The sequence below is a fragment of the Elephas maximus genome, chromosome 27 (genome assembly GCF_024166365.1).
Source record: "Elephas maximus indicus isolate mEleMax1 chromosome 27, mEleMax1 primary haplotype, whole genome shotgun sequence".
NCBI classification, from domain to species: domain Eukaryota; kingdom Metazoa; phylum Chordata; class Mammalia; order Proboscidea; family Elephantidae; genus Elephas; species Elephas maximus.
In genome coordinates this window covers 1,500,635-1,517,705 of record NC_064845.1, presented here as the reverse complement: position 1 = coordinate 1,517,705, position 17,071 = coordinate 1,500,635, and the positions used below count along the sequence as shown (strand labels likewise).

Genomic DNA, 17,071 nt, shown 5'->3' with positions numbered 1-17,071 from the left:
CCCATTTTAGAAGTTGGAAATGGAGGTTAAGAGAGGAAAGAGCTTGGACCAAGATCACCCAGGCAATCATTGGAAGAATTAGGATTAGAACTCACCTCCCCAGCTCCCAGTACAGTGCTCCTTCCCTCCCCACCCAGCCTGAAGCTCAAACTGCAAAATATCAGGAATCCTGAATGGGAGGGAAAAGGGATTCATGGCACATGCTGGTATCACATAACTAAGAAAGTAAAATGATATTTTAAGACATAACATTGGTCTTGACATACCTTTAAAAATATTTAATGGATACCCCAAAGGCCTTTCATGAGATAGACTATGAATGTCACCCTGGGCCAGAGCCATTGTCTGGAAGCTTTCGACATGCATTCATGCAAAATCCTAAATAACATTGCCAATCTCTATGCAATATTACATAGAGAACCACCTTGAACCTTCAGTAACGTCCTTGCCGTATATCCCTGGAAGTTCTGGTCCTGAGACGTTGGTCTGGGTAAATGTAAGCTTGGTCACAACCAAAATAAAAGGACAAGGGAAGTGTTCTGGAAAGTAAGGGAACCCTCTATCTGATACTGAAATTCATAAGCAAAGTCACAGTGGAGATGCTGTTGATTATGTCCCCTGTTGGTGTATGGGGGCTTCTCCAAAGATGGGCACCAACTGCTGTCCCCTGCTTGTTCTGACAGTGTGACCAGTGACATGCATTAGTGAGGTGGTAGTTGGGTGCCATCTGTAGTGAGAAAGAATTGTCACAGATCGGAAGTATACACCATGAGATATATCCATGCTGAAATGTCGTCACTGTGGCCCTGCTTCCTTCCTGGTTACTTCATCTTCATTCTGCATTGAGCTCGATGTGCTCAGGTGGGCTCTATCACTGAGGCCTCTAGTGACGCTGTCATAAGATGGTGGGAAAGATGTGACAGATGCTGTTTCAGATTTGTCTGGGAGCACACAATTGTCATTTGCTGTGAATGCAACAAAGCCTTCATGTGTGGGTGACACGGTCTCCTCCTCAGCCCTTGGCACACCTGTGGAGTTTAGGATGGTCATGGAGCGTTGAAGCATATGTTTCCGATAAGCCTTCTGGATGACAGTGGCTGACATGTCTTCTTGCTTCCACCGCAGGGTGGTTGCTATTGGCTCATAAGATGCCTTTGAAAGATTAGTTGCCATAAATTTCTCTTCCATATTTGCCTTCAGAGAATCCAATTCCCCAGATTCTCCCAACACATTCTTGGTGAAGGCGAAAAGGATATCCAAACAGTGGATCTTATCTCCAGGGACTAAGGGCAGGTCCATCTGGATTAATATATTCCGATTGGGCTTCGGGATTCTCAGGGGGCCAGAAAGGGTGTCTGCAAAGTCTGAGAGGGCAGAAAAGGTAATGAACTGGGTGGCCTCGGGGTCAAACTTCTCCCAGGTCTCATAGAACATGTCAAAGTCATCCTCGCTCAGGGGCTCGGTGCTCTCCTCTGTGGCGACATTGAAGTTCTCCAGAATTACTGCAATGTACATGTTGACCACGATGAGGAAGGAGATGATGATGTAGGTGGTAAAGAACAGGATGCCCACGGCTGGGCTCCCACAGTTCCCCCGGGAGCCATTGCTGTTGAGCAGATTGGGGTCACAGTAGGGGGGCCCTGTGTTGAGGATGGGACTGAGGAGGCCATCCCAGCCGGCCGACGTGGTGATCTGGAAGAGGCACAGCATGCTGTTGGCAAAGGTCCGGAAGTTGAACATGTCATCGATGCCAGCCTCCCATTTGACGTATGCAAAGCTGGACATGCCGAAGATGGAGTAGATGAACATGACGAGAAAGAGCAGAAGGCCGATGTTGAACAGGGCGGGCAGGGACATCATGAGGGCAAAGAGCAGTGTCCTGATCCCCTTGGCTGCTCGAATTAGTCTGAGGATGCGGCCGATTCGGGCCAGGCGGATGACGCGGAAGAGTGTTGGGGAGAAGTAATTGTCAAGTGACTTCATGATTACAGAAAACACCTGGCCTTTAAAAGAGAGAGGACATTATATTAATAGTGCTTCCAACCATGAGGCCTGACAAACTGAGCTGGGATCACATGCCCTCATCTCTGCTCACTATGGACCTCCATGTGAGCACTCCTGTTCAAGGACTCTGCCCTCTGAACCCGGCATGGTGGTTGGCACAAAAGAGGGTGTCAGTAAATGTTCACTGCACAAATCCTCTCTCCCTTATAAAAGTCTCATCCTTCCTACCATATTCTGATTTTTACCTCCACCTGGAATGTTCTCAGTCAACCTCCATGGTCACAATTCTCTATGGTCACAGTTTTTGTCTGTTTTCATCTACAACACAGACCCTGATCTTCGAGAATGCAGTCTTCAGGTCATGCCTTTCCTTCCATCCTGGTCTTCTGCTCAATGAAGTCCAGGACCCCCTATGATTCGTCTCCCTATCTCCTACTGTGAAGATTGACTCAGTTTCTGGCACATACTCCTGTGATTAATTGTACAGAGCCTGGTATTAATTACAAGGGGCCCTGAAGAGTCAGGGAACTTGCTGACAGCTAAGGCAGGATGGCTTTGAGTGGCCAGCTGTCTGCATAATGGCTTATATTTGTTTCTTTCATTTCCAGCTGTGTTTGAACACTATGTTAATGCTTGGAGATGGGTTTTTTTAGGGTCAGTTACAGCCCTCTACCCCAACTACGAACAAGGTTAGGAAGATGAAGAATGCATATATCTCCCTATATAATGGTTAACTTGAAGATTTCTTAAGCTTGGTCTTGGGGCCTATTGAGAGGGGCCTACAGAGGGCCTATTGAGACCATCAAAGGATGAGGCAAGGTCTTTGGATAAAAGAAGATTCAAAACCTCTCAGGACAAATGGTGAAAGGTGCAGTAGCATGCTCTCTCTCTTGGCAAAGTTCCGTTGATCCTCTTCCTCTACCTCCCACCCTCTTTTGGGAAGAGCATAAAGGCAAAGCCCACTGGAAGCGTCATCATCTTACAGTTTTAGGGTCTTTGGAGGAGTGATCATTCACTGTCAGTTTCCAAGGGCTGGCCATGGGCTGTGCACACAGTAGGTGCCTGAAAACACTTCATGACAAAATGGCAAAGAGCAATGAAACTTCATTTCACTGAGAGAGCAGCCCACATGCATTTTAAATCTGCTGTGCTGGGAAAACAGCAAATTCTGGGCTCCTCTAACATGTAATATGTATTTAAAAAAACCTATTGGTTTCCTCCTTAGTTTTGAAAAGAGCAGCCTATACAACTCAAAGTGGAGGCTGGGCTCCCCATCATGTGTATGGCCCACTTACTCCCAATGGAGAGAAGCACGACAATGAAGTCAAATACATTCCAGCCATTGGTGAAGTAGTAATGCCTCAGGGCAAACATCTTCAGGACGCACTCGCAGGTGAAGACAGCCACAAAGAACTGGTTGATTTTGTTGAGGATTTTTGTCTTTTCTTCACTCTGATCATCAGTTTCCACCATCATGGTGATCATGTTGAGGCAGATGAGGACCATGATGACGATGTCAAAAGCCTGTCTGGTCACAATGTCAAAGACGAAGCCTTGATACTTGTTCTGAGAAAACAAGAGATGGTGGTATCAGGGCCTCTGGGCCAATAGAAACCAGGCATCTGGAGAGGCTGAGTTCTATCTGGATGGGTTTTAAGTCTCTTTTATCTCTCTCACTCCACAGAAGCCAAGTCCTGTCCTTACCTGTCTCAAAATTTCACTCTTAGTTGATTCTATCGCTTTGCTCCACCAATCACAGTCCCTTGAAGTCACTGCATATTGCCTTTTTCCAGGCTCTTCCCTCCATTTGGAATGCCTTTCCGGTCCCCTCTCTTATCTAAATTCCAATAGTCCTGACTGATCCATCTGTCACAAGTCCTACTTCCTCCAGGGAGGTTTCCTTAGCCACCTCACACCACACTGGTCTGTCCTTCCTTTAAGTGCCCTCAGGCTTTATAGAGTCAGTCTTGAGTTTTAAGCATTTTCTTTTCTACTGGACAATTAATGAGTTATTTGAGGGTGGGGGGCCATGTGTAACTCAACTTTGTGTTACTCAACTTTGTGTTCCTGTAGTACCCTGCCCATAGCAAGATTCAAGAGTTCAAGAAATGTGGAATTATTAATTTGAACTACTCTACTGCGGGTAAAGTTAAGTGCAGTGGTGTAACCCATTCCCGGAAATGATCTCTCTTCATTCCTAGGCTTGCACAGATACCTAAGCAAATGCAGGTACAGAGCACGGGGTCAGGTCTTGGTCATTAACCTTCCTGGAGGGAAGCAGAGTGGCTGAGGAAACCAAGGGATCATTTTTATCTGGCTATTTTATAATGTCTTTAAAAAGGTCCTAGTATAGCCCCTATTCTTTTCCATTCACTTAGCATCTTACTGCTCTGTAAGCCCTTGATCCTGGCCCATTCTCTCCACCTCATCTTCCTCCCAAATCCTTCTTCTAAACACTATGGAGCTTGCCTGCCTTGATCTGCAAACATCTCTGATCCAATGGCTTCTCATTTTCCCCACCCCATGTACTCCAGGGCTGGGGGGCGGGCCTGAGGTCTTTCTTGTTCCCTACTGCCACTTGCAGATATTTGCTCTTCATACATCTTGTAAAACTCCCTTTTCACTGAGTCTTGTGTCACCTAGCTAGCCCACCTTCACCTCTTCCTCATTGTTGTCACCTACCAACTTCCTGATCGTTCTGCTTCATTACTGATGAGTGCGGTTCTTGACCATTATCCCAGGCACCTTTCATACCCACATGGTTGACTCTTTGTCTCTCAGCTCCTTAGCTAAATCTCTAATGACCTAGTTTTTTCTAACTTAATGAAAAGTCTTCCTGAACCTCACATCCCCCTTCAGCTACGACTCCACTTCTCTCCCCGCTTTCACAGCTAAGTTTCTTGAAAGAGTTGTGCATAATCACAGTCTCCCATTCACTCCTCAACACACTGCAACATAGCTTTCCCCCACCTTGCCTTAGGAATGGCTCTTGCAAAGATCACTAATGACCTCCACAATGCTAAAATCAACGGATATTTGCTTCACATTGCTCACCACTCCTTCCATATTGCAACTCTCCTTTCTTGGTTTCATGATTCACTTTCCTGTTTTTTTTTTTTTTTTCATGTCTCTTAATACTGTCTTTCTTAGTTTCCTTTACCCAATCTTTAGATATTAGAGTTACCCAGGTTCAGTCCTGCATCCACTTTGCTTTTCATCCTCTTATTTCTCCTTTGGCAATCTCTCCAGCCACTCTCATGGTACAGGTCCCACATACACACCTTTGACTTTAGGCCTCTGTTCTGAGCTGTAAACCTTTTTATTCAACTGGCTTCCCAACACCTCCACTTCGACTTCTCACAGCCAAGTCACACCTATTGGGCAAAGCACCAAAATTCTCTTCCTTCAACAAAGCTACTTCTTTCTCAGGACAGCTCCGCCATCACACAATTGCTTATGATACTGCCCTATCTCCAAGGCCCCCATATCCAAACAACCACCTAGTTCTTATGATATAATCTAAATATTTCTCAAATCATGTCCTTCTTTCTGTTGCCATTGCATACGCTAGTTGAAACCATCACTGTCTCTCATCTGGATGTCTCGAATGACCAATCAAAAGACTCACTATAGAATTCTTGCCATCCCCATCCTCACTGACCCATTTTCCACATAGGCACTAGACTGATCCTTCAGAAATGTGGACCTGATTATTTGACTCTCGTCAGCTGCCTCCCATTTTACCATGGGATAAAGGAATTACTGGCCTCTCCCATTGTTCTCCAGTCACTGACCTTCTCTCACCTGTTCAAATACTTTAATTCTTGGAAGGGGTGCTAGATTCATTGATTTTGATATATTTTTTTCTTATATATGTATATATATGTGAATTTTTTACAATGTAAGTTTTGTTGGAGTAAAACATTCATATAGAAAACTACATGAATTGTGATGGTACAGCTCAATAGATTTCACAAAATGAACATATCCATATAACCAGCACCCAGGTCAAGAAATAGATTACCAGAATACCAGATGCTCGTCATCACCCCCCAACTAATGGAAAACACTATCCTCACTTCTAGTACCATACTTCAGTGGTTCTTAACCTTGGGGCCAATTTTGCCCCATCCCCAGGGGATATTTGACATAGCTTGGAGACACTGGTGGCTGTTACAACTGGGTGGTGGGGGGCTGTTACTTATATCTAATGGGTTGAGGCCAGGGATGCTGCTAAAAATCTTATAATGCACAGGAGAGCCCACCCCCCAGCCCCCGCCAACGAAGAATTATACTGGCCCAAAATGTCAACAATGCTGAAGCTGAGAAATCCTGCCACAGATTAATTTCCGTTTCTGAACTTTATGCATTGAGCACTTTGCACAGGATTTAGGTGTTCTCTGCCTGGAATGACAGCCCATCACCTGGGCAACTTCTTTTATTCTTCATACCTCAGCCCTGACTTCCCTCCTTGGAAACTCTAGAACTAGTTCAGGTGCCCTGGTGTGTTCTCCATACACACTATTATCTTTCCCCGTGGATTAACGCATGTGTGATGTTTGCTGATTATTTGTACTGTAATCTCTGTGAGGGCAAGGGCTTCATCCGTCTTGCTCACTGCTCTCTCACTGCTGTCTGCATAGTGCCTCGTACACAACAGATACTAATTAATTGCTCAAAGACGGGTGACACAGCAGAAATCTCTGATTAGCTGTGCCTCAGACGAAGCTATAAGGCCACCCAAAGATGACAGCCAAGAAAACCCTGTGGGTCAGCTGTCTTCTCTCACATGCGGTCATTGTGAGTTGGAGTCTACTCGACAGCACCCAACAACAACAACTAGGTTTGATCAAGTTGAATGGTGTACGCACTGTGTTCAAGGCTCTGTGTGACTGGCTATGAGAGAGGAGGAGAGGAACCTGTCCTGCGTCCCCAGGGAGCTCCCAGGAGCTGCAGAGTAAGCAGAGGGGTTAAGTGCTGGGACAGAGGCTGGTCCCTGCCTTCTGCCTATGCGGGATGGGGAGCTACCCTGCTGCATCAGAGCAAAGAATCCGACCCACGTGGGTCAGGCTCTGTGCATAACTGCTGGTTCATGTCTTTCCTTGGGTGAAGGGGGATTCCTGAGTCAAAAATCTCTTCTGTGTCATCAGTGAAAATGGTGAAAAAATACAGGCCCATTCATGGCCACATGACTTCTCATTAAACAGAGCAGGGATGGCATTGCTAAATGTCTGAATGTAGGATTTGTTCTGGATATTCAGACCCTAGGAATGGAGCCACTTGCTGGCTGCTTTTGGCGTAGCCTGTGAGCAGAGATCACATCTTTGCAACCCTTGATGCTCCCAGAGATGATGAAGTGGGGGGCAGAGAATGTGACATTCTACAGCCCATTATTTTCCTATAAAATGGAGTTGTGTGAAACCTGCTTTTAGTGATTTCTATAGCAGGAAATGTTATAGAATAAAAATCCCCAGTCTCCTGGAACCCTTAGTCTTTGCTGTGGATGAAACATTAGAACTTGGGCTTTACCGGAGGCAGGGTGTGGTGTGTATGTGTTGGGTCCCCATGCAGTCTGGGTTGGCCCTGGCATGAAATGGAACCCACGTGCCCAGGGGCAGAACTCCTGTGCCAATGATCTGCTTATCTGACCAGCTTGATCTGTTGGGGAACTTAAATGGGGAACCTAAGTGGGGAACCTGACCTAATTCTAGTGCCAATTATCTGGTGAAAAGGATACAGGTACTGGGAAGGTAAGTCTTAGGTAGAAGTGGAAAGTTCTCTTTTCCCTTGGGTTGCTTCTTGGCTCTGGACTTTGAGGAGGGCAGATGTCCAGGCTTGTGCCACTGAATGGTGGGTGCCAAGATGGTGCCTTCCATATGGATACCTGCCAGGAGCAAGATGGGCCAAGACCTGTGGGCCTTGGAGAGTAGCCATATGCAGTTTCTGCTTGGGACCTGCTCTGGTGGTTTCCCTGTTGGCACCAAAGACTTCAAAGTCTTGTTTAAATATTCTTGCTTGTGCCAAGGGGAACAAAGGGAAGAGTATTTTCTATGCTTGGGTCAGAGTATGAAGGGGAGAGCCATGTTCTTCCACTAAAGGCCAAGATAGTGTTCCTTGTTAATTAGTAATGCATCTCCTGCCTCAGAGGGATGGTGCATCTCAGGAACAGAGTTGGGTTATGAGGTTTCACTTCCCTTTCCCGTGTGGAAGACCAGCCCCAGTGCCAACCTTGGAGGATCTTGATTGTGGCTTAATTAGGAGAGATGACGATTTTGTTGCAGGTCTCTCTGACCAAATATTCCATTCCCACTTCTACTGTAATGCCTGGAATTCTAACTCTAGGTCCATACCTTTGTATTAAGAAAGGGTCCTCTCCAGGATCCCTTTGTGAAAAACAGCCCACCTTGTTCCAGGGAGACTGTCTTCCTTGAAAGGAGGAAGTTTGTCAACCTCCTTGTGGCATAGGTAGATGAGAGAGGAAAGCTGGGATGTTGCAGAGAGACTGAGCAGTGTGTGTGGGAAAATGCCAAAAGCCTTCATGATTTTGCTAAGGGCTGCCCCTACAGGGTGTGGGCTTGAGCCCAAGTCTTCAGTGTCTGGTTTAAGTGTACACTCACCATGAGGCCAGCCATCAGTAAAGGCCAGCCAAGGACTCAACTTTTTGCTTCTCAATAAGTCTCCGAGTCCTCCTCCTACATCCCTTGACTTGAGTCTGATGGTTTGCTCAGTCTTGGAGGTATGAACCTCCTATCACCCCCCACTATAACGCTTCTTATCTTAATAGAAAACATTAATAAATTTGTGACCACCGTTTCCAAGTAAAGTGTGCCAGAGGTCATTTTTTTTTTCTCTTATAAGTTTGCAGGCTTCTGTGCTCACAAAATTTGGAGTTTTTAACACAAATTTCCCACCTTGATTTGGAAATCCCATGAATCTGAATAGACTCCATTTTAAAGTCACTAATAATATCGACAACAACAGCAACGATGCGTTGGCCAGTGGAATGTACGTCTCCCTAATTCATTTAGGGAAAGGCCTTCCCCTTTGTTTAAAGTCCTTAGGCTTTGCCCTTGTGTGGGGAAGGGCTAATGGAATTGTGGCATGGGAAGTGCCTGTGGTTTTCTTCATTTATGTTGCATCTTAGCCACAGGTTGTGTAAACGGACAAGACGCCAGTTCCATTCACTGGAGTGGATGGCTCAAAAATTCCTTGCAGAGGTTCAGTTGTATATTTCCAGCATACCAACATTCCCACCCCCAAGCCTGTTCATCCATTCCCAACAGGGGTGCCATCTTGGGGCCACCCAGCGGTTCAGTGTTCCATCTTCCGGCAAAGAACTGAGAAGGACTTGGATAATATCATGTATGGTCTGCGTGCTGCACTTGATGGAGGAATAAAATGGCATGTCTCTTGGGGTCTTTGAATAAAAGAGTCAAGTAGGGTCAGACCCTAATTTTTGGCCAATCTTTAAATTCCAGAGTGGGATAACTCTTAGCTCCTATTGGGTCACCTGGCCATGACCATGACTGGGCCCTGGATTCCAGGGGGTTGGGTTTTGGCCATTTCCTCTCTGTCTACCTGTAGGCATGGGGTGGAATGTAGGATGAAGCTGAAGAACCATTACAACATAGCTCGTGATCTATAACCACACAGTGTTTCATTTCAGGGTTCTAACCACCCTCACTATCATGTAGCTTGATGTACTTCCATTCCTCTGATAGAACCCTAAAACCTCTGGGGAATTTAGTACTTACACAGACAGGTTTTTTTGGAATGCCTACAGGAGGCACATTCACTCCAGAAGACCAGAGCTGCCTCATTTCTTGGGTCTGGGGACAACTATCATTCTCACGTTGACTCAACCAGATCTCTTCCCCCATGGGAAGCCTGGCCAGGCCCTTACACAGCACAGGCTTGGGCTCTCAGGCTGAATTCATAGACTTGCTTTGCTAGAGGGAATCTTTGAAGCTCACCTGAGGCCGTGGGATGGGCTTCTGGGGCTTCTTGGAGCCCAGCTTCTTCATGGCGTTGTAGTACTTCTTCTGCTCCTCCGTCATGAAGATGTCTTGGCCCCCTAGGTGCAGGAGAGGATAACACGCACCATTCTTATTAAAACAACTAGAGTCCAAAGAGATGCCAGAAACGGAGCACCATGGAAGAGGATCATTTCTGCCCTCTCCCCTCTTTTGCAGAAAGAATCATGGATCATGGAGTGTTCTGCATAGTTCCACAACCAGTCACAGAGTAGGTGGGATTGACTCCATCTCTGACTCCCTGCCTGGGTCTCTGAAGCAAAGCCTATTTCTCTTCCCCAGGAACTCAGAGACAGTGCCTGGATGAAGAGTTGAGGCCTTGGGAACATGACTCGAGGAGAAGGTCATATAGCCTCAAATCTGAGCCTGAGACAATTTGCTTGTTCCAGTCAAATTCACTGGGCTTCTAGAGTCCCAGTCCCTCAAGGGGCAAGAGCTTCTCCAGGGTCTCCTAGAGCAAAGACTGTGGGGACCCAGCCCCTTGACCCCTTTCTGGTGAGGAGGACCTGTCTAATTAGTTAACTGCCTTACCCTCCAGTCCTTGGACTTAGAGGGACCGCTAATTAGTTCTGTTGAGTTAATGGACTGGGCTGTTACCATGCCAGAAGTTCCATAATTGATGACTTCCTTCCTTAGGACTGGGTGTTCGTTTTCTTTTGGGGGCCCTTTGGGCCTCCTTTATTCAACTTTTCACCTTCACTTCCTGATATAATTTGAAAGCTACCCATTTCGATAGAATGTTCATGTAAATTAGTCACTGCAAGTCCTGGAACGTGGGCTGAGATCTGGGATTTGAGAGCAGGTTTTAGAAAATTAATGGGCACAAGGGCTTCCTGGGGAGGGGGGCCTCAGTGGGGGCAGGAGCAGTCAGTTTGTGGGCACTGGGTGAGCCATACTGAGAATTCTGGACAGGGAGTTTCTTGCCCCAGCTTGATCACCGCCTCTTCTCATTCTGTCAGTTAACATGGCTAGCTCCCTCTCTGAGTCTCAGCTTCCTTATCTGTAAAATGGGAGAAGGGGTTGCTCAGAATGATCTCAAAGCCCCCTTGGGTTACTGATGACACTGGTCAGCACTTCACAGCTGTCTTGCTGGGCCCCTGGGCTCCCACAGGTCTGTCCTGCCTGATTCTCCTTCCCAGAACCCTGGCAGAGGATCTCCTGCAGGAGGGGTGTCTAACCCACTGGATATGTAATCGAAATTATAATAGTAACACCTGGGATTTAGTGCCCTCTCTGTGCTCCACCCTACACTGGGTGTGCTTGGTACAGGGCTTTATTCACCTCTTGTACAATTCCGTGGGTAGGTATCATCAGCCTCATTGAATGGATGAGAACACTGAGGCTTGGAGAAGTTTTAAAACCGCATCTGGCAAGTGGTTCAATTGGGAATGTAAACCCAGGCTTATCTGCTGCCAAAACTAATGCTGTGCCCCTGTGACCCCTTTTTCCTCTGGATCTTGGCTTACACAAATCTAAAATGGTGTCCCATCTACCTCACAGAGGTGTTAAAAAACCAAACCAAACCAGTTGCTGTTAAGTTGATTTTGGCTCATGGCAACCCTGTGTATTTCAGAGTAGGACTACGCTCCATTTTGTTTTTAACGGTAGAACACCAGTTCTTTCTTCTGAGGTGCCTCTGGGTGGATTTAAACTGCCAACATTTTGGTAAGTAGCATAGCACTTCACCATTTCTGCCACCCAGAGAAAATATTTTTAAACTTTATTGCCCCCATATTTTAATATAAACATGAGGGATCATCTGGGATTGGGTTCCTATCAATCTGAGTCAGCGCCCACGGAGGCAAGAGCCTTCCTTCCCATGCCAAGGAGTGTTGGAATTCTGACATCACTGGGGCCCTGGACCTCCCCAAGGGGCTCTGGTTCAGTGTTTGGGTCGGGGCCCCAAACAGAGGCAGCAAGTGCTGGCATTCGTTCTTCCTCTGTTGGGATTTCCCAGGGATCACCTGGAACACATCCAGCACACCCGATTCCAGACGGGAAGGAGAATGGGAACCCAGGGGAGTGAATGTTGACACAGAGAGAAACCCAGCTTTTCCAAAAGTAGCCCAGACACTAGCAGGGGCAAGAGCTGCAGTCAGGGAACAAAGGCTGACGTTGGCGTTAAAGGCCAAAATTGGGCTCCCTGTCATGTGTGAAAGGCTGTGAGTAGTGCTGGCTTTAGTCATGAGGGCAGGGATGGTCAGGTGACAGGGCACTGCTGGTCCCAGTGGGTTAGGAGTTATTAGATTCACTATAGCAGAAGCCCCCGAGCCCCACTTATCTTTTTCTTCTGTTGATTGAAGTTGTCAATTATGACCCCAACGAAGAGATTCAGTGTGAAGAAGCCACCAAAAATGATGAAGATGACAAAGTACAAGTACATGTACACGTTGTCTTCCCACTTGGGCTGCATGTTCACCTGTAATCAGAGGTGGAGTGTAGGGAGGATGGTGTCTTAATTTGGGTTCACCCTAGGAGCAAAACCTGAGACAAGAACTTGGGGGTAGGTAGTTTATCTGGGAGACGATCCCTGGAAGAAGGAATGAAAGATTAGAGAGAATAAGCAGGAACAAGAGAAAAGCTAACGAAGTGGGTGTTATTATTGAGAAGGTCATCACTGCAGGAAACTGATATTCACTCCTGCTGGGGCCCTCTGAGGAACAGTGTAGAACACACCTCAGAATGGACAGGGAAGCGGGAGTGTATATCCACAGACTTCCATACCTCAGTGGTAAGAGTTGCCTCTGGAGATATTAAATCCCCTGTGCTTGAGGGAGTGGGTTGCTGAGCAAGCTCTCCAGTGCTGAAGAAAGTCTTCAGACAGAGAATCAGATATGCAACACGGGAGGGGACTACCAGATGTGGGCTGAGGGGACATGAGGCATCAACAGTATCTGCTACATGAAAAAGGGTCTTCTTCCCCAACAGCATTTCTTCCACCTGCCTGTCATGATACTGCCTGAAATTCCACCTCAATCCATTGGACTCCCCTTTGTTCTAGTCACTTCTCCCCTCCCACTTCTGTTCAGGGAGTGGCCCCTGCTCACAGTCCTTTAGGAATATTTGATGCTTTCCTCAGGGTGAGCAGAGGAAGAGCCTGAGGGGCCTGGAGAGTGTGCATGGAAGGGAACAGGCTAGGCCGACTTAAACATCCAACAGAAGACAGCTGGACACTGCTCCAGGGCAGGATAGTGTGAAGCTGCTGGGTGATCATCTCTTCCAGTACCAAGATTATCTTCATTCCATTTCAGATATAGACCGATGTGGGGAGAGACACGGTGGCCTGAGACTCACCTCTCGGGAATCGACAGCTGCATACATGATATCCATCCAGCCTTTGAAGGTTGCCTGGAAACAAGGATCAGAGGCCACTCAGTGTCTGCCCATCCATTTACACTGGACCCTTCCTAAGTCATGGCGACCCAGAGAGAGAGGAGGCCAGCTAAGGAGACTTGAGGAAGAAAGGCTTGGGCAGGAAAGGAGAAAAGAAAGATTCCCACCTCTTCAGTACTCTCACAAGAGCATTTAAACTAATTCTATGCAGCTGTTTCAGAATAGAGTGGCATTAAGACATGGAATATTCCATAACACAGCATGGACTTTGTGCCAAGATATCTGACTTCTAGTTCCACTACTATTAAGTTGCTCTGTGTTCTCAACCAAGGCATTCCCCTTTGCTGGGCTGACATTTTCTCAACCACTTTCCCATCTTATGCTCATGACAGAAGAATGGGATTCTTCCCCATTTGGAAAATGGGGAACGTGGGTGTAGAAGGCCTCTGTGTTCCTTACAGGTTTAGCATTTTTTGAAGTCTGGAGATGGGTTATGTCTTCCGGCACGTGCAGGGCATGGACAAAGCCTCATCTTTTGCCCTCCAGGCCTGTTAGAACACTTGACAGGCTGTTTTGATCTGCTTACTTATCTGTTTTTCTGCATATAGCATGAGCTGCCAGACCAGTTCTGACATATCTCTGTGTCTTCCAGGGCTGAGCACAGTGCTTAATACACCGTAGCTACTCTGAAATCATTTGTTGAGTGAATTCATGAACAAATGGTGTAATGCAGGAATTCCTGGGTAACGGCATGATAGATGTACAAGTGATTGTACAACGCTTGAATAAAAGGAGCACTGAATGAATAAGTGGATGAAGGTGAGGGATGAATGAGTAAATGAATGAACAAAAGTGTGAACGTGCTTGACTGTCATCATCACCAACATTATCTGTCATTACAATAGACCTGGGACATAATTTATTACCATCTAGAGATGACATAAAGTAGAAGACTGAACGTGTGATTCTACCATGTCTTTTTTACAGGTAGTATGTTCTAAGTCATCACCTGACATGGCCATGGCAGACCCACCCGTTTATTCTACTAGCCCACACTTTTCTAATTTGCACCACTGTGAGATCAAACTCGCTAGTAAGCCCTTCTAGATTCATGGTCTGCAGGGATACGGAATGACCTCAGTTCACACCATGTTCTTCCCCTTACAAAATCTCTACACAGCATCTTCTGGAAGACCCCAGATGCCTCCATTTCATCCAGCATCCAGGGAAGAGACATGGTTGATCTCAGGACTCACCACCTGAAGAAGTGCAAGGTAACCCATTGCAACGTTATCAAAGTTGACCTTCACATTGACCCAGAAGAAGTTGCCAGTGTAGTTTTGAAATTTACAATCAGACTCGTTATTCACAATGGACAAGGGCACAAGAGGAAAATGTCCATTGGTGGTGTTGATGCATCTCCAAAACTTCCCCGCGAAGAGGTTCACGCCCATGATGCTGAAGATGAGCCAGAAGATGAGGCAGACGAGGAGGACGTTCATGATGGACGGGATGGCACCCACCAGGGCATCCACAACCACCTGGAGGGGGGAAATGCAAAAGGACCTGGAACCTCACGAATGCCCACCCTTCTCTGCTGGCTTCCACTTCCACTCAGGCTGGTGCATGAGTTAGTGGTCTTTGGAAGCAGCAAGAGAATTCTGTTAGTTAGTGCAATATTTCAGACTCAGAAGACTGATTCTTTGGCCAAGAATTAGCGAACACCTAAGCCCGTATTCGCAAACTTGCTCATTTTTAAATCATCAAACAAGAGCCTGGAGGTAACAGAAAATAAACTTCAAACTATTTCAGTCTTAAGCTTCTAATGTTTGCAAAGGCACAAGTCAATTTTAAAAGTCAGCTTTTGTTTTTAAAAATACGATGTCTACTTGGAGCCAATGGTGGAGGAAGAAAGCAAACCTCACTTTCTGCTTTGTGAGGCCTTTGTAAGCATGAGAAAGGGGAGGGAAAAAATTAGCAGCTACTCATTCTCCCTGAAAAGAAGGGCCAGGCTTGTGAGCAGCCCTTCCTGGGAATGACAGTGAGGACGAGGTGGAGGCTGATGGTGATGGATAAGGAAAGGGGTGGATGTAGGGAAAAATCCACAGGACCTGATGACATCCTTAGGTCAGCGAGAAGTTGTATTCCAGGAGGTGGTGGTGCCTGAGGTGCCAAGCTGAAAGACGGCGCCACTACATTTAAATGGAGTGTTAGAGGAAAAGCTCATCTGTCATGGGAGGATAAAGAACTTAGGATGTTCTAGAGATGTTGGCAATAAGGCCACGCGGCAGCGGTGGGAGACTGTGACAAGCAGTTCTTTGTGGAGCCATGAATCGGGGTGACTTCACTAAGAATGAGAGGAGGTGAGGTCTGAGCACTGGTGGATGTGAAATTTAGAGGTGGGAAGGGAAGAGGGGCTTACAAAGGGACTTGAAGGAGAACAAGAAGAATTAGGACACTGCAGAACAACTCAAGTTAGAGAGGGAAGGAAGGATCCAGAGCTGACTTTTGGAGGAGGGTCTTGGAGCTCAGGGTGGGTAGTATGGTGGGTGTTAAAGGGGGAAGGATTACAAAATGCTGCAGATCAGGGCTGTGGTCTTACCCGCATGCCTTCAAATCGAGACAGAGCCCGCAGTGGCCGCAGGGCACGGAGAGTGCGAAGGGCTTTGATAGATGCCATATCAGAATATTGCAGGATCTTTGCTATGAGGCTTGTCAGTGAGATCTGAGTACAGGCAGAGAGCAAAAATATCACACTAGGGTTCCAGAAAGGCGGTCCTGGTAGGAGAAGATAGGGACTCCCTGCCCACCCTCCCCCCCCTTCTCTGTCTGAGCCATTGTTTTCCAGTCCACCTTATCCTGAACTCCGAAGGAAAGTCTAGAGAGAGTACGGTCCCTTCTCTTTTGTTAAAGCTTTTATTCATCACTTATAGGAACCTCTGGGTAAAAAAATTCAGTGTCTCCTGCATTGCTACCTCCTGGTATGTAGGCGGTCAAGCTCCTCTCCCTACAGGGACACCAACGAGTCCCCAGCAGTCTTGAAACTTTGGTTGAGTTTTAGAGATTTTACAGAGATGATGGTCCTTAATGGGGCTATACTGAGAAGTTTACTTTGAGGGACATAAACAGTCACAATTGCATTTGTCCAGAGAAGTGGTCTAAGTGGGGTCTAGTCCCCTCTCACCACTGATTCTTTATGACCTTGGCTCAGTGCCTTGCAAGTCCAGGCTGTACTTCTACCCTTTGTGAAATGAGACAGCCAGAGTAAGAGAATTTCAAGGTCCTTGCAGCTCTTCAGTGCTTCAGCAAGTGTGACTGGCATGTGTCCCTGAGGTCTACCTGAGACAGTATCTGAGATACGATGACTCAGTTGTGAGTCCATATTGGTCTGTCAGTTTTTCACATTCTTTAAGTGGTGGTCAAAGGACTGCAAAGGACACAGACTGACATAGAGAAATGGTCACACCTCCCTGGAACTTTGAAGGTGCCAGGGAGAAGCCATATCCATAGGCTTGAGCCTGGCAGAGGCCGTGACACAATCTGGTGAGACCCCCCCCCCCCCCACTGCACCATGAATGAATTCAGGATTAGCTCATCCTGGCAGCTAGGCAGAGATACACACAGGAACTCCAGAAAGGGAGGGGTTAACCCTCGGACACTATAGCCTGAAACAATGCCCATTCTTTGAATGGCTGGCTTAT

The 17,071-nt window shown here is 46.8% G+C and overlaps 1 protein-coding gene across 1 annotated transcript in view; it reads right to left on the bottom strand.

Moving 5' to 3' along the window:
• Nucleotides 1-795: 795 nt before the first annotated feature.
• Nucleotides 796-17,071, bottom strand: part of SCN10A (sodium voltage-gated channel alpha subunit 10) — a 100,831-nt gene continuing 84,555 nt past the window's right edge. The window contains 7 exon segments of the mRNA XM_049870686.1: nucleotides 796-2,003; nucleotides 3,300-3,570; nucleotides 9,978-10,082; nucleotides 12,319-12,456; nucleotides 13,332-13,385; nucleotides 14,627-14,911; nucleotides 15,973-16,095. Of these exon segments, the coding sequence (XP_049726643.1) occupies nucleotides 796-2,003; nucleotides 3,300-3,570; nucleotides 9,978-10,082; nucleotides 12,319-12,456; nucleotides 13,332-13,385; nucleotides 14,627-14,911; nucleotides 15,973-16,095 (2,184 nt within the window).